General features: G+C 44.8%; 1 protein-coding gene across 1 annotated transcript in view; it reads left to right on the top strand.

The window, feature by feature from the left end:
* The first annotated feature begins 8015 nt into the window (after positions 1 to 8015).
* Positions 8016 to 23334, top strand: part of LIMS1 (LIM zinc finger domain containing 1) — a 75398-nt gene continuing 60079 nt past the window's right edge. Inside the window, exon 1 of the mRNA XM_057422184.1 lies at positions 8016 to 8079. Within this exon, the coding sequence (XP_057278167.1) occupies positions 8021 to 8079 (59 nt within the window). The 5' untranslated portion in view covers positions 8016 to 8020. The remainder of the gene's footprint in view (positions 8080 to 23334) is intronic.

Genomic DNA, 23334 nt, shown 5'->3' with positions numbered 1-23334 from the left:
CCCGTGGCTGATTTTTTTAAGTACCTGTGCTGACTTAAAGATGGGTTATACACCTTTCCTGTTGCCTTTACCTGGAAGGAGACTCATCTGTGCAAGCAAAATGTGCTCCGTTTGAAAGACTGGAGGACCAGAGCTTGTCAGGCTGTAGAGCAGATGCAGCTAGTTGGATTTAGGGGTCAGGATGGCCAAAGGGAACCCATGTTAGAAGTGATAACTGGAAGAGTAGAGTTTCTTTTTTCTTTTGTGACCTTCCTTTGCCTAACTATAATTGAGAGAATATGTGGTTAGTTTATCTTCTAAATTTAAATCTTCCTTTGGCTATCACCCTCCATCCTTTTGCTTTGATAACAGATTATATATTCTGAAATTGTGGAGGAATAGTTAAGAACTCTCCTTAGTTTGTACTAAGTGGCTTTGAAGGCAACTTAACTGCCTGTGCTTCATTTGGCTTATACCCTGGCTTCATCCAGTGCACCAATACTTCTTCAGCTACTTGCTAGTTCTGTTGGTACTGTGAAAATATCTTTCTTAGGAGCCTTGCACATAGCAGTTACCATCCGCAAGATGAGAAACCAAATGTATGAAGGGGTAAACATTTATTTGTTACAGTAATTTTGTAATTGCTAGTCTGAATAGACAAGTGTTTGGTTGGAAATGTCTTTTCATGGCCTTTTCATGTGGCTGTCACTGCAATAAAATTCACCTTCACCCAGCAGAATGCCTTTCTCTTTTCCCTGAATGCCTGTTCCTACCTGAGACAATGCTTCTCAGGTAGAAGACAGAAAACAAGGGGATGCTAACTGAAGTATTGAAGAGAAGATTGTATGGATCTGGTGTAGTAGCTGCAGTCTTTACTTTGGAACAGAGTAACAGTGATGGATACATCTAGATCGATGGAAGAGGAAGAGAAATTGGTTTGTTACAAGGGTTTGGGATTTTGGGTGGGTTTTGATGTTTGGTGGTTTTTTGTTTATTTTTGGTGGGTTGTTTTTTAGGAAAAATCAAGTTTTAATGAAAAAAAGGTTCATTTAAATGACTTCAAATATGTTACTAGATTGTTACTAACAATCTGACAATGTCTGACACGAAGGAGAGGAGGGATGCAGAAGGTATTAATGTGCTTGTCAAAAGGACTACACTTAGTTTTTTTTATTTTAAGCCACCTTATAAATCAGCACTTCCTACTAGCACTCAACTACAAAGGGCACAAATAATTCCCTGTGATAATTTTTCAGTATCTGCACAAAGATTAGATGCACTGTGGATGATGAGGCGGTTGGTTTGTTTGTTGATTCAAGTGAGAGTTTGGTGTGTTTATCTTCTTGCTATCCATGTTTGTGTTAGCCTATGCTTATTATACAAATACATGGTCAGAGAAGGGAGTGTAAGGTAAAAAAAGTTGACGTAACAAATGGATACAAAATAGTCAAAACCGAAAGCCTGATATTTAAAGTCAACTTTAACAGCTTTCACATAAATGTATACATGCTATGGGAAAGGGAAATAATAATCTGACTGCTTTTCAAACTGAATTTGATCTAAAATTTATCATTGTCTTGCAAAGATGCATCTTGGGTTCAAGAGCTTCCCTCCTGTCCTGTGTTCCTCAGGCTCGCTCTCAGGATCAAGGCTGGGCTGAGTAATGGAGATTGAGGATTGAGAATAGTAAATCAAAGTGGAAAAATGCAAGTCAATTACTGCTCCAACAGTCCAATCCACTTCAGTATTAGCAAAACATTTATTCTATTTGTTGTCAGTGAATCCCTGCAGGCTTCTTAAGAATCCAAGGTAAAGATAATCAGTGTAGAAACCAGTGTGCTGTTCTGGGCACTGGCACAGTCCTGGTCTTGTGATAATGGCCTTTGAAAGTGTTTTAAATTGATAGACAGCTGCAGATGAGTATAGGATTTAAAGGGGTTTTATTGCTTCATTGCTTGAAAATCAAAGCTTGTTCTGAGAATACTCGGACTGCTTCCAGAGTAGAAGTACATATTAGTTCTTGGATCTCTTGCCCCTTGCAGCATGCAGAACATCCCAGAAGTAAAAACCATAGAACCTATTACAGTACTCCAGAAGAAGGTTTTACCTAGTACTGGTTTACTGTCGTCATTCCCCTTGTGGAGTTAAGTTGCTGATGCTCAGCATTACTTCTGCCAAGGCAAAAGGCCGATTGTACCATTTTTGGCTTTTAGCATCCAAATATTTATACAGACTAGTTCATGTTCCTCTTGTGAGTGGTCTGCAGCAACCAAGGCAAAGCCACCAGCCTTTGCAGGGGACAGATGGATGTCACTGATGCAGCCTCTGCAAGAGCAGAGAAGCAGACGGAGGCAATAACTGCAACAGCAACTCCTGTTGCTGACATGGTGGTTCTCTGCCCCTCCCTGAGGTTCCCCACCAGCCTTTCTCTGTGAAACTGGTTAAACCAGTTGTTTGCAGAGCAGTGGGGGATAGGGGATATATCAGGCTGCTCTTGCAGGAGGACGATTGTCAGAAAATGCAATGAAGCGAACCGTGGGTTTTGTAACATTCTGTGAAGGATGGAAATTGCAGTGACAAAAAAGCTTAACACTGAAAATTACTTCAGTTACTTAAATTATTTCCCATTGGAACCTGGTCCCCCCTCCTCTAGTTCTGCGGAAGTATTTGACTGACTTTTGTGCTGCCTGATTCTTGAGCTGCATTTCTTCTCTTTGGAGGACCTCTGAATACTCGCATTAGCAAAACTATCAAATAACTAAACAAAATATGGTTAATTATAACTAATTGCATCAAATTGGCCTCAAGCAATGACTTTGCTTTTAACCTAAGGCAATACCACTGATCTTGCAACAGCTAACACATGCGGTAGAGAAGGATGGGTTTGTCAGCAGGATTTGCCATCAGATTTGTCCCTACCTTTTGTAGCTGGACAGCAAAGACTTTGAAAAACTCTTCCTGATGGGTGGGTTAGGAATTTGGGGTGGCTCAGGGAGTGATTTATTTTTTATGATAGGTGGAGCATAATGAGAAAAGCCTGGTAAACAGAAAGGGTGATTGTGGATTAAATTAACTCTTTTTATAGCTCTGTCTACCAGTGTAGACTAAGCTTTCAGTTAGTTAGGAATGGACACTCCGAGCTGATTTTTTTTAAGCATTACTAGCAATGAATGCTGCTGAGGACATTTCTGTTACATGCAAGTGGCGAACAAGCTTAAATAAAATTGAGAATACTGCCATGGTTGCCAAAAGTCATTAAGTTACTTTTCAAAGTACCTGTTCCATTTTGCTGCCATCAGCTTTTTCTTTAGCTGTTATTGTGTCCATCCAATTCCTGACCTTGTCATGAAGCAGAAATTTATGCTGCTAAATATGGAACTTTTTTTTTCATTTAATCAATGTTGCATGGTTTTAAGATTGATCTATAAAAGTTATATCCCTGTTCCTGAACAGTCTCCTTCCATCTTCCAAAAACAGGTGAAGCCAAATATGCTAGGTGTGCCTGAAATGCGTGAAGCAGAAATTCGGCTTTGCTTTTATAAGGATGTCAAAATTATCATTAAAATAAAACTCTTAGTATTCTGTATAACCTATATACAAGGTTTTTTTTTAATAGCAAAGATTTTTATGCAGATCAAACACAGTGGTCAAGACTTATCTCTACACTTGAGTTGGAAAGTTATTAATGCTGAGCAAGAACATGAAACCTAAATTATTTGTTACTTGTGAATTCATTGACAGTTTTGCCATGAATGTTTACCAGTACCCCCTGTATTCAAAAATTATTCATACTTAAATGGTCAAAGTTTCCTTTGCTGTTGCTTTAACATCAGGCTTTGGAGGCACAACATGAAGAACACTGACACAGCTTATAATTGAAATCCACCTTGTATATTAAGGTAAACATGCACAAGGCTGCTGTGTTAACAGGCACCTGGAGTCAGGATAGGTTTAGATTACCTATTAGGAAGAAGCTCTTTATTGTGAGGGTGGTGAGGCACTGGCACACGTTGCCCAGAGAAGCTGTGGCTGCCCCATCCCTGGCAGTGTTCAAGGCCAGGCTGGAGCAACCTGGTCTCGTGGAAGGTGTTCCTGTTCATGGCAGGGGGGTTGGAACCGGATGAGCTTTAAGGTCCCTTCTGACCCCCATTCTCTGATCCCGTAAATATGCCATCTGTGGCTACATAAAGTTCTGGGAGAAAGCAAATGGTAGAGCAAATACCACAGTTGCAAGCTACTTACTCAAATCTCTTCATATCACTATGGCAAAATTGTGAAATATGTTTTCTGGAATGAGTCAGAAATGGGTGTAAAAATGCTGGTATTTGTGGTTGGAGACAGGCAGTCAAATTCTTTCATCAAGCCTTCCTATCTGTCTCCCCAATATCCCTTCTTTCTCACTTCTTCCCCAGGCCTACAGTAATGGTCTTGTTTGGTGTCAGCAAAGCTGACAGTAGCGTGTATAACTGAATAGATAAAGGTTCTGTGCAGTCACTTCTATCACTGCCAGCCATGGTACTGTATGTTACCATTTCAACAGTGATGGAAGACTTAAAGTTCTCTGGAAACAGAACATCAAAAGCATGTGTCTCCTTAAAACTGCTTTTTACTCTCATCTAGCAGGGAGAGAAAACCAAACCCAAACCAACGTTAATTTTGTGATTAATATGCTGGTCTGGAGACACGGAGTCCAAGTCCCTGCTTTGTCACATGCTTCCTTTATGAATTTAACCTTGATTTCTCTGTCTCTGTTTCCTCACTTGTCTGCTGGATATAATGGCACTTCTCCTCCTGATGCCAAGTACATTAGCAGTAGAATGTTTAACTTTGTGCTGGCTTTGTAAGCAGGAATAAGCAGGCAGAAGTACCATGTTTTTTAAAAGCTGCATGGGGAGAAAATAGTTGTAGCTTCTCATTACACTGGGCTGGAAGGAGTGACTTTTTTTCTTTTGAGCTCATGGCATGTGTTTGTGAATCCTATTAAATGATTTGCCTAAGTATTCTGGACTGAATTTTACAAGTTAATTAGAATGCCAGCATGCTCTAAGATTATGTAATGGGGAATTAATAACAATTAAGAATTGCTGTTTCTGTTGTACGGCAAGTCACAACTAAAGTTAAAATCAGACCCTAAAGCCGAGGCGCAAACTTGCTGCAAAGTACACAACAGAGCCTAGGGAGGCAGCCCATAAAACTACATTCCTGGCTGTTCTTACTACAACATTTCCAGAAGCTGCTAGTTCCTAGTGTCTGGCACATGTACATGTTTGGAGGAGGCTCTCCCGCTCCCTGTGAATGCCGTTGCTACTTTGAAATTACACTGCCAGCGGACGAGGCTCTGGGGATGTCATCTCTAAAAGCACTGGAAAGCTGCACACGGTGCAATTCACTTGCCATTGAATCTGTTAACGTGCTCTCTAAAGGCAGGACCGTAACGGCTACACTCATTTGCTGGCACTGCCTGTTAATTATTTCCAGAACTCACTGTTTTGGAGCTCGCTGCCCTAGCAGCTGCACGTCTGCCCAGCCACCTCCCCTCTGTTCAGCCTGTTCTGCCCAGAGGTGCTGCTCCTCAGCTGGGCTCAGCAGGCAGGGGCACCCACCTCGTGCAACTTCCCAAGGAGGATCTGCAAGGGAGAGGCCCTGAAATCCTTGCAGACAAACTGGGGTTAATTAAAACCATTTGTGAAGCTGCCTACAAGTAATGGCAGACTGCCCAAAGCTGATGAGAGAAAACAGAAGGGTAGTTATTACCTGCAACTGGCACAGAATGAGTGCTTATTTAGATGATGCAAGGAAGCTCTGCTGACACACTCATTACAATGAGTGCATATTTTGATTTGGGTTGGATTTGGGTTTTGTTTTTTTTTTTTTGAGGGGGGGGAGTGTGTGTTTCATTTTTTAACAGAATCACAGGCTGGTTGAGGTTGGCAGGCACCGCTGGAGTTCACTTTGTGCAAACCCTGCTCAAGCAGGGCCAGCTACAGCCAGTTATCCAGGACTGTGTCCAGACAGCTGTGGAATATCTCCAAGGATGCAGACTCCACAACCTCCCTGAGCACCCCGTACTAGTGCTTGGTCACCTTAACAGTGAAAAAGCATTTTGTGATGTTCAAAGGGAACCTCCTGTGTTTCAGGTTGTGCCCATTTCCCCAGAGGTCCTGTCACTAGGTACCACTGAGAAGAACCTGTGTCTAACATCTTTGCATCCTCCCACCATGTATGCACATGGATGAGATCCCCTAGAGCCTTCTCTTCTCCGGGCTGCACAGACCCAGCTCTCAGCCTCTTCTCATGGCAGAGATGTTCCAGTTCCTTAGTTGTCTGAGTGGCTGTTCATTGGACTCTCACTTGTATGGCCACATGTCTTGTATTGTGGAGCCCAAACCTGAACCCAGCCCTCCAGATGTGGCCACACCCGTGCTGAGCAGAGGAGAAGGATCACCCCTCCCCCTTCTAGCATACCACCCCTTCCCTTTTCCAACCATATACTTTAATTCCCTCTTTGTGCAGAAATGTATTCCCCGTGATGCTCAAATTTTGCTATGTTTGGGTTCATAAACTTGGCAAGCAAAACTGAACCCCGTGGAGGAGCAAACAAATAAACAGACAAAACCCCAACAGACATGTTGAAGTTTGTGTGTTTACAGTGGTAGCCCTGTCCAGAACCATGTTTGCAGCACTGCCACCAAATATCTTTCGTGACCCCAAAATTCACATTCTTTTCCTGGTCCTAATGGATACTGAAGCAGATGCACTCCATGGGCATGCAGTTCAGATAACTCTTCCTGACGTGTGTTCACTTGTACCTGCCTATGCTGATTTTTCTGGCTTAATGTATTCCCTGCACGTGTTGTCTTCTTGGAGCCACAGGGACTTCCTCAATCCTGGCAGGCAAATATTTGCATTTTTCCTTTCACCGTGCCGCTTCCTTGTTCTGATACGAAGGCTGGCAACAGGTTGGCAATACAGACAGCTTAATAAGCCTATGTTTTCCATACTCCTCTTTCCTTTGTCTATACACCTCTGGAACTTGCACAGTTTGGAATGGGATTGCTTCTCTGCAAGTTGAGCAGGGCCTCACCCTCAGGTTGGGCAGCTGTGGTGGTGAAGGCTCCTACTTACTTGTATTTGCCTTCTAACAACGGTAGCAGAACCTGGGTGAGGCGCTGGCCCTTTCCTACATGATTGCTTGTTAGTACTGCTGTTAAACAATGTTGATTAAAAACTGAACCTTGCCCCAGCACTCACCTTAAGGAGCCTTAGGTTACATTGTACAGTATTACTTCTAGCAAGAGAGCTATCGCCTCACCTTAAGCCATTCTCCAAGTCAGAATAGAAAGACCTCCTTAACATGAGGCAACAGCTCTCTTGCTAGAAATAATACCATACTACACAACCACATGTAAGAAATAGCAAAAATACTTGGAATTTTTTCAATGCTGATCTTCTGGTCCGGAAAAAAAACAGCACCAAGGGCTCTCTGGCACCTACTACAGGTTCCTTCACAGGCCTTTCTGCCCATGACCACCCCTCCAACCCTGTGTGTTTCCTGAGAGGCTGATAAAAACCACAAATACAGCAGTTCCCAAGACTTACAGAATGGTTTGGGTTGGAAGGGACCTTAAAGCTCATTCAGTTCCAACCTCCTGCCATGTGCAGGGATACCTTCCCCTAGAGCAGGCTGCTCAAAGCCTGGCGTTGAACACTGCCAGGGACGGGACTTGAGCTGGCTCAGCTCCCCCATGTCCAAACCTGGCTTCCCACCTTTGCCGGAGCCCGCCCTCCTTCACCGGGCGGGGCTGGGCGGCCTTGGCGGGAGCGGGCCCCAGGCGCGGCGGGTGGGCGGGCGCTGCCCGGGGCGGGGCCTGCCCTCGGCTCACGGAGCCGGGCCCGGCAGCAGCGGCGGCGCGGGCCGAGCGCGCCCTCCAGCGGCGGGCGCGGTGCCGGTGGTGCGGCCGCCCAGCGCCATTACCGCCGCCCGGCGTGGCTCCTCCTGGGGGCGGCGAGCGCTCCGCGGCGGTGGCGGAGCAGCGGCGGGATGCTGGGGGTGGCCGCGGCGGCGGCAGCAGCAGCAGCAGCAGGGATGAACTGTAACAGGTAGGAGAAGCACGGGGTCCTCCGCCCCGTCCCGCCTCCCGTGGCGGGCGCCTGCGAGGGCGGCGCTTTGTCTCGGCGCGGTGCGGCCCGGCCGCTGTCAGCGGTTGCTGCCCGCTGGCTCGAACACCCCCTCCCCACCTCCGTTCCGGTGCCCCGTGGAGGGCGCTCCCCTCAGCTCCTCTGGGCGCCGTGCAGGGCGCAGGGCGGTGGCGGCCGCCCCGGGCTGCGGCGGGTGGGACGGGCGCTGGGACGGTCCGCTGAGGGGCTCGGTGAAGAGAGCGGGTGAGCCGCCTCCTCCCCGTCACCCCGGGAAGTTCCCGTTTCACGTGGAACTTTCACCTTCCCTCCGACGGCACCGGGATGGGGCCGGCAGGAGCGGGCACGTCGAACCCGTGTCCTCTCATCCCCTCGGGGCTGCGTTCCCCCGAGGAGCAGCGGGATGGCCCGTGAGTCCTTGTCACTGCAAGCTGGAAACGATACACAAACCTCGATCGTAACCTGTTTTGAACGGAGTTTGAGGGTGGTTTAGTGCCCCTCGCGTTAAGAGGCGGCCTTTCCTAGGGGACGTGGTTGTTTTAAAATCGCGGTTCTGAGTAACCTCGGGTGTTTACACGGTGAGATTCGTGCAGTTTTATGCCTATCCCACAATTATGGAGTAGTCATATCTTGGGGAATGGTTAATGGGGATGGGTTATGGAAAGCAAAGTCTCGTGTATTCGTCCAGTGTTTCAAAGCCTCACCCGCTGTAGTTATTTCTCAAGAAGAAACATCCCTAGTTAAAGCACTTGGTAAGTGCTCCACTAATACGGCAAAACCTGGGGTTGCGTGAAGGGAAAAGAGTGGATCGTAAGGCTTGGGCTGCGGGCTCAGGACGTCACCTGGCGTCCAGACTTCAGCCTGGCTAAAGACTGCTTTATCTTTCCCGTGCCCGATTTCTGCCGTGAGCCTCTCCAGCTTCGCACCACACCTTTGAAGGAGAGCTGTGGCAGCACTGAAAGCAAACCGAGTCGGGGCCGCTGTGGTGGGCACTGCTGAGCTGGCCCTGCTCCCGGGTCAGCGCCCCGGTAATGCCGGGGCACAGGAGAGGAGTTGGAGGGTCTCACCAGCCTTGGCCAGCTTCAGCAATAGCTGCTGTGAGACTGCATGCTGAGGAAAGGATGACAAAAGTGATTTGGATGTCTGTGTGTATGGAGGTAACTTTTTTCTTCACTCATTCTAAGTTGCAACCCACATCTCAGTGGGTGATGGGTGTTTCTAGGCCAGGCTTCTTTCTGCATTCATAGAACCACAGAAAGGTTTGGGTTAGAAGGGACACCTTCCACTAGACCAGCTTGCTCAAAGCCCTGTCCAACCTGGCCTTGAACGCTTCCAGGGATTGGGCATCCCCAGCTTCTCTGGGCAACCTGTGGCAGTGCCTCACTACCCTCATAGTGAAGGATTTCTTCCTACTATCTAATGTAAGTCTCCCCTCTTTCAGCTAAAATCCATTCCCCCTTGTTCCACCACTACATGCCCTTGTAAAAAGTTCCTCTTCAGATTTTTTATAAGCTACCTTTTAGTACTGGAAGGCTGCTATAAGATCTTCCTGGAGCCTTCTTTTCTCCAGGCTGAAGAAGTCCAGCTCTCTCAGCCTGCCTTCATAGGAGAGGTTCTATTCCCAAAAGTGCCCGAGTGCTCAGTGTTTGTGCCGTGAGCATCAGCTTCTTGTGACTGCAAAGATCTGCATGGCCTTAAGCCCCACACAGGTGCTTCAGCTCCAGTACAGAGCCTGCCTCGTCGGGTAAATAGAGCAATTGCGTATTTGGCATCTGTTGTGCTGAGGTTGTCAGGGAGCAAGCCAGCTGTCCTGCTGATACACGCTTCCCAGAATATGAACTATGCTACACCCCTGGCACAGCAAGGAATTTTGGGACAAAGTCAGACTAGAGCCCACGCTTGCAGAAACTTGCTGAGGCGAAGCAGCAGAGCGCTCTGGTGGGAGCCCACTTTGCTTAAAGCTGTCTAGGGGGGAGCTCTTTCAATGCAAAATGCACACCGTGCATCCCAAAGAAGAAAAGCAGGTGGCCAGCACATCCAGGGAAGCGGCATCGGCAGAGCATCCATCCTGGGATTGGCTGATAGCTTGAGCATCCTTCCTCCCTGACAGCAGGGATGAGCCTGGCTGCCTCCCAGCCGAGCAAATACTCCCGTGGCTGAGAGTCAGGCTGGAGTCCCACTGCTGCTGATGCACTCTGAGTATGAACTGCTTGCCCAGCAAGGGCTGGATATGGGGCCCCTCGTCTAAATTGGCCAGACCCCTCTGCAGTGTTTTTCTCACCAGTCGTTTGGGGTGAATCGTTGTGTCAAGGACGAGGTGCTCTGCGGTGGCTCAGGAGGTGATGGTGCTGTGCAGTTGATTTTGGCAGCAGTGTGGCTGGAGGGAGCTGCTGGCCAGGCAGGGAATGCTGCTTGCCTGACAGGGCACAGCAGGGACAGGCTGTGGGGTCAGCTCCAGAGAGGAAGCCAGTTGCAGGACTGCTGGCTGAAGGAGTTTTTCTTTAGATGATTCCAGTCTGTTGAGGTCAAAATAAAACAAAAGGGTAAGGTTTGTATGAGACACATTTCGATTGGTAAAGTGTAGGGAGAGGAAATTAAAAATCTGTGCTCTTTCTTGTTTTGGTTCTTTGGGGAAATAAAAACCCAAACAAACTAAAAATGCAAATATTTCATTCAAAACCACCTTTTAACAAAAAGTGGTGCTCTCAAAGGCTTCCACAGGCTGAAAGTCCTAAGGATATTGGATCTTTACTTTTTGCTCTGATTTAGAGATTTTAAATAAGCTTGGGAAATAAAAAAGGAAGGAATGACATGAGGTCTGTCTCTTGATTTGGTACACAGAAGAGTAGCAGGTCAGTAGGTGCATGCATGGAGTTTGCTTTTGTCCTGGGAAATACTCTTTAACTTTTTTGTTTATCTCCTTCACTTTATAGAGGCTTTGTGAATTGGAGTGGCTGCTGCAGCTTTTGTTTTGCATTTGAAGGAACTTGGAGGCTGGTGCTGTAACCTGGACACCCACTGCCCAAGGCACAGCCATCTCACTCAGCATCACGCTGGGAGATGAGACTGCCCCAGAGGAGAGGGGTTTGTGCAGGGAGGGATGTGCAGTGTGTCCTGTAGATGAGTCAGTGCTGGGTGGTGGGCTGTCATTTGGGATTGCTGGGTGCTTGCTTAATAAATGTCCTCTTGAGTTTAGTGGACAGCTTTTCCAGCTGGTTGTGCTGAACTCATTTTGATGTGTTATCGTTGGAATAAGTTGCTTAGGCATTTCAGAGAAAAAACATCAGCTTGCAGTATTATTGCATTATTATCTTAAGTTTTTGTAGCTTCCAAGCACAAACATTTTATTTTGTAGCAATAAATACAGTCCAACATGCATAAAATACTGAACAAAGCAGGCTGCTCTTTATTTAGAGCATAACTGCATTTGAAAAACTAGCATAGACTTATTGAATTTATAGCTCCTGATCTGCTGTAGTCTGTAAAGCTCAAAAATGCGGGCACTTCCTGGTGTTGCTGGCTTTGATAGGGGACTCCATAAGTAAGAATCTAAATGTGATGCTGCATTCTATCTCAGTTGCGACGCACCGGTCTTTTTCTTCGAACTGTCTGCGTACAGTTACTGCCTGGGAACCGTTAATGGCCTGCTGTGGCAGAGAATGGTTTTTATAGTTAACAAATTCTTTTTCAAGTTGCAATAAAATATTTATTATTGAAGCACTTAAGGCAGGCTTTTCAGCTCCTGCAATTGTGGCTTTGTGCTAAGTGTGTGAGGTTAGACATCCTGATTCATCTGGGTTTTGTTCTTCTCCAAAGCCCGATTTAAAGTTTTTTTCACTCCGTAGCATAATGCAGTCTCTTATTACTTTACAATATAGGGAGGCTTTAACTATTAGCTGTGCTAAAAGCATCTTGATAGTTGATGGGGAGCTTACTCCTGTCAGGTCTTTTCATGATGGCAAGTGCTGATGACAAGGAAAATTAGACTGACAGTCATGTTTTGATAGCCAAAGCCTTCCCTTGTATAAGCTATCCATAGCATGAACCAAGCGTCTGTGTATGTGGTCTGCTGTCCCTGTTGCGTTAGCAATGTGTTACAGTGCATGAACAGCTTGTGCAGAAGTGGTGGTGTTCAGGCAGAAAGGATGGGAAGGTCCTAATTCAACCTGACAATTAGAGAAAATGTAGCAAGGGAATGTGCCCTGGGGTTAATGCTTTTCTTCAAATTAGGACACTCCTTTGCAATTACTTCAGCATTTCCCTTCCTGTAGTGTCTTCAGTCTTTGTGAAAATGCTTACTTATGTTTTTTAACATAAGATAGAAGGGGAAAAAAAAGATACTGTAATTTCCTTGGCTGGTTTTGTGTGCCTTTATGCAGAACAGTTTGATGAATTTGTCATGGAGACCATTGGCAAGGTTCTGGGGGGCAGAAGCTGATGGTGTGTACCCAGTGACAAACTATTTATGGGCAGGGTGGACCTCTTGCCTGCCGTCTGAAACCATGTTCTGTGCAAAAAAGGCATCGTCTGGAGTATCCTAGGATGCATAAAAAATAGTGTTGCAACAAGGACAGCACCCAGGATGAGTTTTTATGCTAAGTGTTTTCATATTGTTTTCCCTTATATTTTAAATAAGAAGTCCTTGACTTCCAGCTCTGATCGTCCATTTTTTCACTTATTAAAAGAACCCGCCAGCCACTTCTACAGAATTCGATAGGAAGATGAGTCTTAAGTCACTCGGTGCTTTTAGGGTTGTTTCAGTCACTGCTTGCATTAAATAGTGTGAAGAACTAGGAGCACACCAGTGGATGGACTTTTGATTGAGTAGACCCTAAACTGGTGGGAACAGCGGAGTTAAAACCTCAGTGTTTGTTGCTCACATCATGGGTGGGAAGTTGGTGTGGATAATCTGAGAAATTAAGGCAATGTAATGATGTTATGAATGTTTCCTGGGTGGCCTGAGGAGCATGGGGAAGCTGCCATGCTCAGAATTATACGGTTTTTCTGTACTGACGCATTGTTTTAATGTAGTTGGGGGCACTGAGAAAGACCACAGCAAAGCAGAGCAGTAACGCCAGCGAATACTTGGGAGGCAACAACATGGCATTGTGGCTCCTGTCCAGACCCCATGCTGATGCGCAACAGCTGTGGGATTGATGTGGGGAGAGACAACCACGCAGAGAAATAGCTTCAACTCTGCCCTGGGAGGGGGAAAGGAGGCATCAGTGCTCTGCAACGATTTGTCGCAGGGTCTTAGCCATCTCCTTTGGTGCTGGGTGCTGCCCGGTTGGGGGTGAGGAACTGGCTGTCAGCCTCTCGCCTCCGTGAGCCACAGCATCATCGAGCCTTCCCTTGGTGTGTCCTGGCGTGCTGTCTCTGATTTGGGAATGAAAAGCTAGAGCTTGGCAGGCAGGGCGGCACGGGCTGCCAGCCAGCGTGGTCAGGGTAAGGCGGCCCCTGCAGTTTCAGGGCTGAATCAGCACAGCAGATCTGCTTGCAAAACCCTCTGGTTTTGATGAATCTTCGTTGTGAGGAAACACTTGCAAATAGGCTCATACTTGAGTTTGTAACCCCTCCACTGTGTTGGTAGCAGGACAGGCTTAGGTTTTGTGACAGAGACACCAACATTTGCGCTGGATTAAGTAATTTGATTTTGCCAGGGTCTGCTGGTAAGTGGGCTGAGGTTCACCCAGCAGTGATCATCGCCCAGCCCCAGCTCTGGCCAGTGTCACGAAGCAGGACAGACTGTCTCTGGGCTGTGCCAGGGCAGCTGCTTTACCCGCAGGCGGCGATTACAGAGACATTTTAATTAAGCATGTGGTTGTGCTACAGCTGACCAGGGTGACCCGCACGCTCCCGTCCCACAACATCACTCATGCCGGCAAAGGGAACCTGAGTCAGCTGAAAACCCATGGCAATAGAGACTAGTAGATACATAGATTTAAAACTGATTTTGTCTCAGTCTGGATCGGTTCCTTGATCTTGTGAGTGCTGGTGATGTCTGGGGTGAAGGGACATTGAAAAGGTGGAAATACCTATTTTGGCAGAAGCACGGATTTGTGTCATGTTGCTGTGGTCCAGTGAGCGGTGTTATAGGTGGGGTTCTGTGAGGAGGGAGTTGTGTTTCTTGACGGTCCCGGTTGGGGCTGTGGACTGCCTGCAGCCATCCTGGGTGCAGTGTTGGGAAGGGGCATGTTCATGCTCTGTGCACTGGAAGAGTTGTTGAAGGAGGATTGCCTGGGCAATTTTGCTTGCTGCTGTTGAAAGCACCCTTGAGTATTTTTTCTCTGCAGCTTCTTGTCCCCTCCTACAGCCCTGCCTGAAGGGAAACCACTGTGGCAGTGGTTTTGCATGGTTGTCACAGAACTAGTCTGCAGAAATTCACCTTCAGAGGATTCGGAAGAAGGAGACCTGTCTGACATTTCCACAGTACTTTAACCATGCCACGAAACAGTGTGTTTTTTTCCTCCCTTCTCTGTTTCCTTTTGTGTGTATACGCACTTGCAGGAGAGAGGCAATATTCTGACTATATGAAAAAGGAATAGAAGTGAATCATTTTAAAGCTGCTGCTGTTAAGAAAAAGCTGACTTACAAAATCTTTGTTCCTTCATTCACATTTTTTTCCCTTTTTGTTAGCCAGCCTCAGGAAATGAGAACATTCTTTTGGCTTTCCGTGCCTGAGTCACATCTTATATATATCTATCTATATAAAAATATGCTAAAACATCTGGAGATGTTTGTTTCAGAGAAGTGCTTGTTTTGTATTAGAGTGTCTGAGCTTTAAATGTTTGTACAGAGTTGGATGTTTCCAGAGTTTCCCATACTTCTCTGGTTACAAGGATATGTGTATTTCTGTCAGAAAAGCCAAGGGAAATGTGCTGATAACCTAGGGAACATACAAACAAGTAAGAGTAAAGCCTTTAAAGAAGGTGAGAATTTGCCTTTTTTTTTTTCCCCTTCCAGAAATTGAATTATCAAAGTACTTGTTTAATGTATCCAAATATGTAACTCTTTAATGTTTGCCAAGTATGTATTTAAAAAAGAAAAGTGTGAGGAGGAAAATCCCAGTAGCTCTTCCCTTGTTCTTTAGGGGAAAAAAAAAGGAAAGGAAGTAATTCAAAGTTCTTTATACCCATCTCTACCATTCAGGGAGCTGACACTCATTTGGCGCTGGCAGTACTCTGAGCGCACGGCGGGGTCTCCCTGCCTCCCTCTGTCCTCCCACCAGGGTCACACGGGGATCGTGAGAGTTTGCTTTAAAAGGAAGAGAAAAAAAGCACATTTAGTTTAACCAAAGGCCAAATGTTTAACTTTGGTGGGGGAGGGGGGATTTAGGAGAACAAATAACATTTCCACCCTTGATTGTTTAACTGAAACTGATGGGAGACCCCGGATGGTGTGTGCCGCTGGTGTCCATGCAGGGAAGGAGGAAGAGACGTTGGCAGGACACGAGGGCAAGATTCTCTCAAGGGACTCCATCTACCTTGGCCACACATCCTCTGGGCATTCATGGCAGCTTCTCCTCCCACAGCTCGCCCTGAAATGCCCTTGAGTTTATGGCTGGGATAAGAAACCTCTTACTGATTAAATATTTTGATTACATCCTGGCCTTCCTGTTAGTTTCTTTGATCTTTTATCGTTAGTGGATTATAGTGGGCTTTCACAAGTCTTGCTTGTTGAAATAGTTGTATAAATATGGTACACGGGGTAGGTGTTATTTACAAAAGTACTTATTTCCCAGAAAAAAAAAAACCACTACCTCATTTTGCCTCTTCAGCATGCTCATTTGCCATAGTGCATCAAAGAAGTGTGATTTCTGTTGTTACATCAAATAATAGCAGCTTATGTTAATTGTTTGAAATGATCTAAAGGCCGGTGGGGATTATTGCTTTGGCTGATATCCTGCTTGTTCACTGTTTAGTGAACACTGAAGAACTGTTTCGGGTTCTATAAAAGAAACCTGTAGAGCCAGGGCAGTCTCTGGGGAGACTGATGGGCTCGCAGCCCTGGGATGAATCGTTCTCTGTTGAAATCTCCAGCAATTACAATTTCTCTTTTTCCCTATGAGAAAAGGCTCTCCTTCTCCCTGGGCATCCTGCTTATGTGATGTCCTCTGTGAAATGGCATTGCTCAGTGCCACGCTGGAAGCTGTATGTCTTCAGGCAGCGGAATGAAGCAAGAAGCTCTCCAGGCTGAGTTTAGCTTTGGAGTGTGGCCAGGGTGGCTGGGGGAGGGGTTGTGTCATAGCTTTGTAGCCACATGAGGCAAGGAAGGATAAAATATTGCCAATGGCTGTGTACGGTGTAAGCCCAGAGGTCAGAATTTCCAATCTTTGTCTAAGCCTGAAAGCTGTGTTTTCTTTACTGTCTCACACAGGATGGGAGTGATCACCCTGACCTTTCCAGTGGGACCTGGGGAGGGTCCAAGGGGGTTAAGCAGTGGTGGGTGTTCGATGTGCCAGGCTCTGTCATGGTCAGTACAGATCTCAGGGGAAGGCAGGATGCTCCTCAGTTTTGGCTCGCACCTGAGGCAAGCCTCACCCATAAAACATTGCTGCTCTTCACACCCATCCCTTCCACAGCCTGCATTAAATCCACTGCTGGACTGGGGCTCTGTTTTGAAAAGTACAGATAAAATAAAAAAAAAAAGTATAGGTAAAAATAAAGTGCTATTTCAAGTGTCAAGTATTAAAGACAGTGCTTCATTTTGACACAAGTGAAGCTCTTTGTACTTGCAATTGCTTAGCTGGTACACAGCAAGGGGGAAATAACTTGGATTTCTTGTGTCGAATTGCATCAGTCACAAATGTGAAAATCAATATTTTTATCATTACCATGCAGAGATGGGCAAACAGAAGAGTTAAGAGGATCCTTGACATCACTCTTGGGAAAATTACTAGAACATGTTAAAATGGCAGAGAATCCAGGAACAGTAATATTGTGTTATTACTCAGGTTTCATGAGAAAGCCTTCTGCTCACCTTGGGCTATTTATTCATTCATAAATAGCTTTGTGAAAAGAGACATTCGAGCAGTTTAATGCTGTTGCATGATAACAATGTCTTTTCAGAGCAGTTTCAGCATGGACAGATTCCCAAGGGAGGCAGAATTACAAAATGAGTGTTTTGTGTCATCTGAGGTAAAATTGGTTTAGTTGTTTTTACCCAATGGATTTGGAGCTCTGTGGTGGCTTGACTCATGTAATGGATTTTTTGTTAAGTCCATAAAAACACAGTTAAAAGTGTGGAGTAGTGTTCCTTCCACACACATACAGAAACAAGTGCAGGAGCAAGAAACAAGAGGTCAGAGCAAGGAAGTGATGGGGCAGATGCCAGGTTGTAGGTCCCCGTGTGCCCAGCAGAGCCCTGTGGCTGTCTCAGCCATCACTTGGGTAGTTTGGGTGGCGTCAGCATGCTGTTGGGAGGTCTTCCAGGGTGAAAAGTTGGGTTTCATCCCCCTGGAGGAGGGACCATGCCACTGAAAGCTGTCTTCTGGTGTCCCACCCATGCAGGCATGGAGGATGATGATGGTACAAATGTCAAGTAGAGGATTTTTCTCTCATATGCTGAGTAATGCTCCTTGTTTGATTTACACTACAGATATTTATCAGTTCCCCCTGCCATGGTGTGTGGAGAATACAATGAGAAATTGCTGAGTCCAGTTTTTCTAACATACCATTAATCCCTTTTTATGAAAGTGTATGCAGAATGAACAGGGCCTTAGCTCCAGATCAAAAGGTTTTCCATCATATTTGGAAAAACAAAGTTACCTACCCTGTATTCATGGTTTAAATGATAATGTTCTTGTAGCTGGCCTTGGGGATGCAAGAGAGGCAGGGTCTAACTGAATTAATTAGAAGGAAATCCATAGCTGTTATGCTAAAAATAGATTTTTCTGCATACCGTGGAAATACTGAAGTTCACCTGAAGTTCATTTTGATCCAAAGTTTAATAAGCCCAAAGTGCTTGTGCCATCAATATCCATCCAGTATTTCAAATTGTAGTGCTGAATTAGTGCTTGAGTGGAAATGTTGCAAGGATATTAATGTAATTGAATTTACTGAAACTTTTTTCATATGCTTTTCTCCTTACGATATTATCAGAAATCAAGGAGGACAAGAAGCTCATAATATTTGTCTCAAGTATTCATATCTTAAAGGAAACATCAAAAATTTACAGAGAGGATCTACTCATTTTTCAGAAATTCATGGACAGTGAAATGTATCCAAGTAAAAATAATTGGATTCATTTATTCAGCCTGAAGACAATATAGTCCTGCTTATGCAGAGCACTTGAGTTAAATTCCTGACTTCACTCGGGTCATGTTATGAGTTTGAATTGTCATTTCCTTGGAGCCAAGAGCTCAAGTGCACGAAGCTGGCATGATAAACATCTCCAGAAACAGGGCCTGGGTTCCCCCTCACTGTCTGTGGCTCATGTGGGGACTAAACTGTATCTGTTCCTCTGTATTCCCTTTATAAGCCTTTTAATGAGATATATGTGAGATATATTTCAGCACATGAAGTATTGAAACCAACCAAATAGGTAAGAAGAGTGGCAGGAGAAAATGTGGATTTGTTTGTTTGTTTGTTTGTTTAAAGTGATTCTAACATAAATTATGCCACAACTCTTCATTGTATACAAGCAGGTATTACAATAGATTGTTGTCTCCAAAATATTATTCACAATTGCCTGGTCAGGTGTATAAACAAACACAGGATGCCACTACTGAAGTTTTTCTTCCAAAGAAAGAAATGCACCCGTAAGAATGACTAATGTTTTAAAACCTCAGTAGATGATGGTATGGCATCAAAAGCACTGTGGCAAGGGGAAGCTGAGGAACAGTGGCAGCATCTGGGGATATCCAAATACAGGGCATTGGTCTGCAGTGTGCCTAGTGGCATGGGTGTGGGAACCCTCCTGGCAACCTTTGCCAAGTGGTGATATGCCACTTCTCCTGTCTCTTACCACCACCAGAAGAATTTTTTTCCTTATGTACCTTATAATTTTTTATTACTTTATGGCATGCTAGAATGTTTGGCTTTCCAACAGCTCAGATGTATCCTGTTTCTTTGCTTCTTTAAATATGCAACTTCTATGCTAACAGGTGTGTGATGTTGCACAGAACATCTTCAATGTTTCATCAACCCAAAGCATGGCTGTGGCTTTCTCTTCCTCTTCAGCACTCAGGCATGAGGTCACACTATGAACTGATTACGCTCATAGCACACATACAGAGGGAGAAGAGAGAAAACTGCAGCTGAAGTCAGGAATTGTTTGCTTATTCATTAATTATGAAGAGGCAGACTGAGGTCATTTCTAGCTAGCTGGCCAATGTGCTACTGCTTGCTTCTCTTGAGCTGTCTTTGCAGTCGCTGTCTGCATCACCCCTCTGGCTGTACCTTTTGAGAGGTGAGGCCAGCCACCAAGGGAGGATGAAGATTAAATTGCCCCCCATTTTTTTTCCAGGCATATAGGAGAATTTTCTGAGAATACAGAAGTGTCTTCTACAGGGGAAGAAATGTGTCCACCTCTCAAGATTGGGGGACTGACTCAGAAAGGGGTTTTCTGCATTTCCATGTCAAGAGGGAAATTGAGATGGACGACCAGCTGCCTTTAGCATTTTTTCAAATAGAGCAGCTTTGCAGAGGTATTTTAAAGCATGGGGATAACTTCCTTTTTTCTGCTTGACAGTGATACAAAAATAACTGAGGAACAGGTTTTAAGAACTCTCCCTCTTGTTTCCCCCACAACACTTTTTAAATTCTATAAAGATGTAATTTTTGTCTTTCCTGACTCCTATACGTGGAAACTTGTTGGGAATGCATATCAATTTGTCCTGGTACAAAAGCCACCTGTGAATGAGCCCTGAGGTTTTACTATGACATCCCACTTGCTGTTGCTGTTGTCACATTAATAGCTGCTCAGTCAGATGAGAGTTTTGTAGCTTAGACAGGAACTGAATTTCTAATAGAGAAAATAAACTCCCCAAAAAGACAAAAAAAAAAAAAACAAAAGAAGTTTTGATAAAAAAGTGGCTGTCCTGATTTATCCTTTTGCCAGCTTCTATAGTAAATTTTGAAATTATTACCTGTCAGAAGTACAGGTGATTTTCCCTTACTCAGAATCAATTTCCTTTCAGATCTGCAGGGTTTTATCATTAAGTTCAATAAAAATAGTGGAGCTTGTGACAATTTCTCAAGACTGCATGCCTATAAATAGGGAATTCTGCACCAGCTGAAGGGAAGAGTCATTTATCTTCTGCACATTGTTATGCACACAGAAATACCCCAAGCTGTATATTTGATCACTTGATCATTTGATTTTATAATGTCTCTGATAACATGTGCAAATGCTAGAGGTTACTGTGATTAACTGATTAGGTTAAGACAGCAGGCTTTCCCAGTTCTCTTGAAGCCAGTTGATAATTCTGTTCTCTTTAATGGGGTTTGGTTTAGACTTAAGGGCCTGTAAGTGGAGCTTCAGTGGCCACATAAGACAAAATACCCACTAATACTTGGAAAACAATTCTGTCAGCTTTGAAGCCTTGCTTCTGTGTATGAGGTGTGGGGATGTTGTTTTGAGTTAGTTTTGTCTGGATGTTACAGTAAGTTCTGTCTCAGAACAGTTACGGCTTGGGTGGATATTTTCCTAATCTATTGTTTCTCATATTTAAAGAAGAGCAGGTGCTTGCTGGGTAAATTGATACTGTATGTCTGCCCAGTGTTAGATCCCTGTGCCCACAGATAAACACCTTCAGTTGAAGTTGTCCCAGATTGGATTTTGCAGCTAGCAAAGTGTATTTTGTATAGTTCATGTCTTGCTTATAAGTAGTAACTAAGGCTGTTTCAGTTGTTTTTTTTTTCATACAGAAGACCTGGATTTAATTAAAAAGTGATCATTGTACTATATGACCCTATAGTTTTACTTACAGTTTTTCAAGGGGATGGCAACTCCCTTTCATTGCCATAATTGGGTTTGCATAGTTTAGCAAACCATTATGCAAATGGCAATGTGAGAAAGAAAATGGAAGTCTGGATCCGCAGGCTACAAAAAGTGAGTTAGTGCAGGTCTGCTTGCTCAGAGTCTGGCACCCAAATGTCAGTTCAGTTTCAGTGGTACACAGTAGGGTATTAAGAAGTTGTGTATTAACCCGGTGTGCTGCTAACTGGTAGAATTTAATTTGCATTTATAGCACGGTGTCCACTTGGCTGATGACCTGCACGTTGTTCTTTCAGCTTTGGTGCAAACAAAATGGTTACAGATCGGTAAGCAAGAAGGAGGTGCATGTTCATGGGAGCCTTCATGGTACCTGGAGAGAGCTCTGGGGAGTGAATTTTACAGCAAGTGTGTTTTGTTTGTGAAAGGGAGCTGAGGTTTGGGTTGGCGGTGGAGTTACTACTGCCGGTGGAAGGGAGTGGAGTGAGTTGGAGCCCATGGAACTGTGAGCCGTGGGGCTCCTGGTGACGTGCCAGTGAGCCAAACTGACTCTGGCAGAGGTGACGTTGTGGTGATGTCCTGGGTCTGGTTTGAGAACTGGCGGTGCTTTGCAGTAGTTATGTTTTGACAAGACCAGAACTCCCCTTCAAGGGAAAGCAGGGGAGAGGTGCTGGGCCCTGTAGCAGTGGTTAGTGAATGATACACGTGAACAAAACAGCAACAGGGAAGATGGCATTTATGTATCAACATGGTTGACAGAGGTTAATCACAGTGCATCCCAGAAGCAGCAGGGCCCTGAAGTGCCTGTTGCCAGGCATTACAAAACGGAAGATGGTAAAGAGGAAGGAAGATAACACTTACAATGTCAAAGTTGCTGTGTTTTCTAAGGTGCCTGGTGTATTTGTATGTCTTGGTCAATGTTTCTTGTCTTTCTTGGTGTTATGCCAGAATTCTTCAGTGACATTAGGAACAGCACATTGGGATTTAATGGTAAAAAATGGGTTTTCTGTTCATTTGGCATATCCCCCACTTCCCCATGAACCAGACTGAATTCTGGACAACTGTAATGATTTATCCATTAAGTCACTGAAACCATAATCTCTGTATGTGTGTATTGCATTGTGTTTGTGTTCCTAATTAATTTATGCTTGTGCTTTCTGCTTACTGCTGAGCACCAGGTCAGACTGCTCAGAGCTACTTGTTATCATCTCCTTTATAAATACATGTGGAGGAGCCACCTTCCAAAGGGGATAGTTGCAGGGCAGTGTTAGAACAGAAGATCTGCCACCACTGGCAGCAATAGTGGCAACCAAATGTAGTATTAAACAGATGTTTGGACCCTTGGGTTTTGCCCAGTAATTGGAAAGAATGTCTAGCTTCGTATGTATTACATGTTATCTGTCCTCTAAATCTTTTCCTGAGGGAGGGTTATAATAGTGATGTTCTCTTATGGGTCATCCCGGTAGGAATCCAGACATTTGAATTTCTAGAGCATGTTGTGCATGGCCTTGACATTTGACATGCTGTCATAAAAGTACAGGCTAGCATTTTTAGATATGTTTTAGTCCAGTAAACAGTACTGGCAGATTTCATATATATTATAAGTGACTCTGATTCCTATCCCAGTTTCTGAAAGAAAAAATAGCTGGTGATGTTCAGGGACACACATTATGTGTAAGTTAAGCGCGGCTTATGGCTGGGCTAACTCCATGTACGATGCCGCTTGGTGGGACAGATGTGGTCAGGCACAGTTCTTAATGATCTCTCTGTTTAATTGCGCAAAGCATGCAGCACAGTTTATGCCAGCTGTGGGAGTACTGAAGATCACTTCTTCCTAGTAGGTTTTATACCAAGACAGGTCACCTACCAATAGTTTTAATTTAAAGCTTATTTGATCTGGGTAGGAGAGTTTATAGTGGGTTGGTACTTAGCACTGTGCAACACGTCTGATCCTGCCTGAGAAGCTGTGAAAAGGGCTATGCATAAACTGTGTCACTGAACTGCCATTTCAAGGTGATTGCAGCCTGCTAAAGGTCAGAGAGCAGGGACAGGAATGGTGTACAAATTTTCTTCTTCTTGTTTGTTTGTTTGGGAAAGGAGAGCTTAAAAGCAAACAGACAGAAGCAGCAAACAGACGTTTGCTTTGCCAAAATGTCTTGCTCATAAGAATATCAGCAAATGAGATGCTCTTGAACTGGCATCCATATCCTGCCTTATGGCAGAAAAACAGTCTCTGTTGCTCCTTAGAGGTGTCTGGTTTACAGCTGCTTTGTTTTTATACCC

The sequence above is a fragment of the Pezoporus wallicus genome, unplaced genomic scaffold (assembly GCF_028554395.1).
Source record: "Pezoporus wallicus isolate ANWC-B61680 ecotype Strahan unplaced genomic scaffold, APGP_CSIRO_Pwel_v1 contig_5785, whole genome shotgun sequence".
Classification (NCBI taxonomy): Eukaryota; Metazoa; Chordata; class Aves; order Psittaciformes; family Psittacidae; genus Pezoporus; species Pezoporus wallicus.
This window is presented reverse-complemented; position numbering and strand designations above follow the sequence as displayed.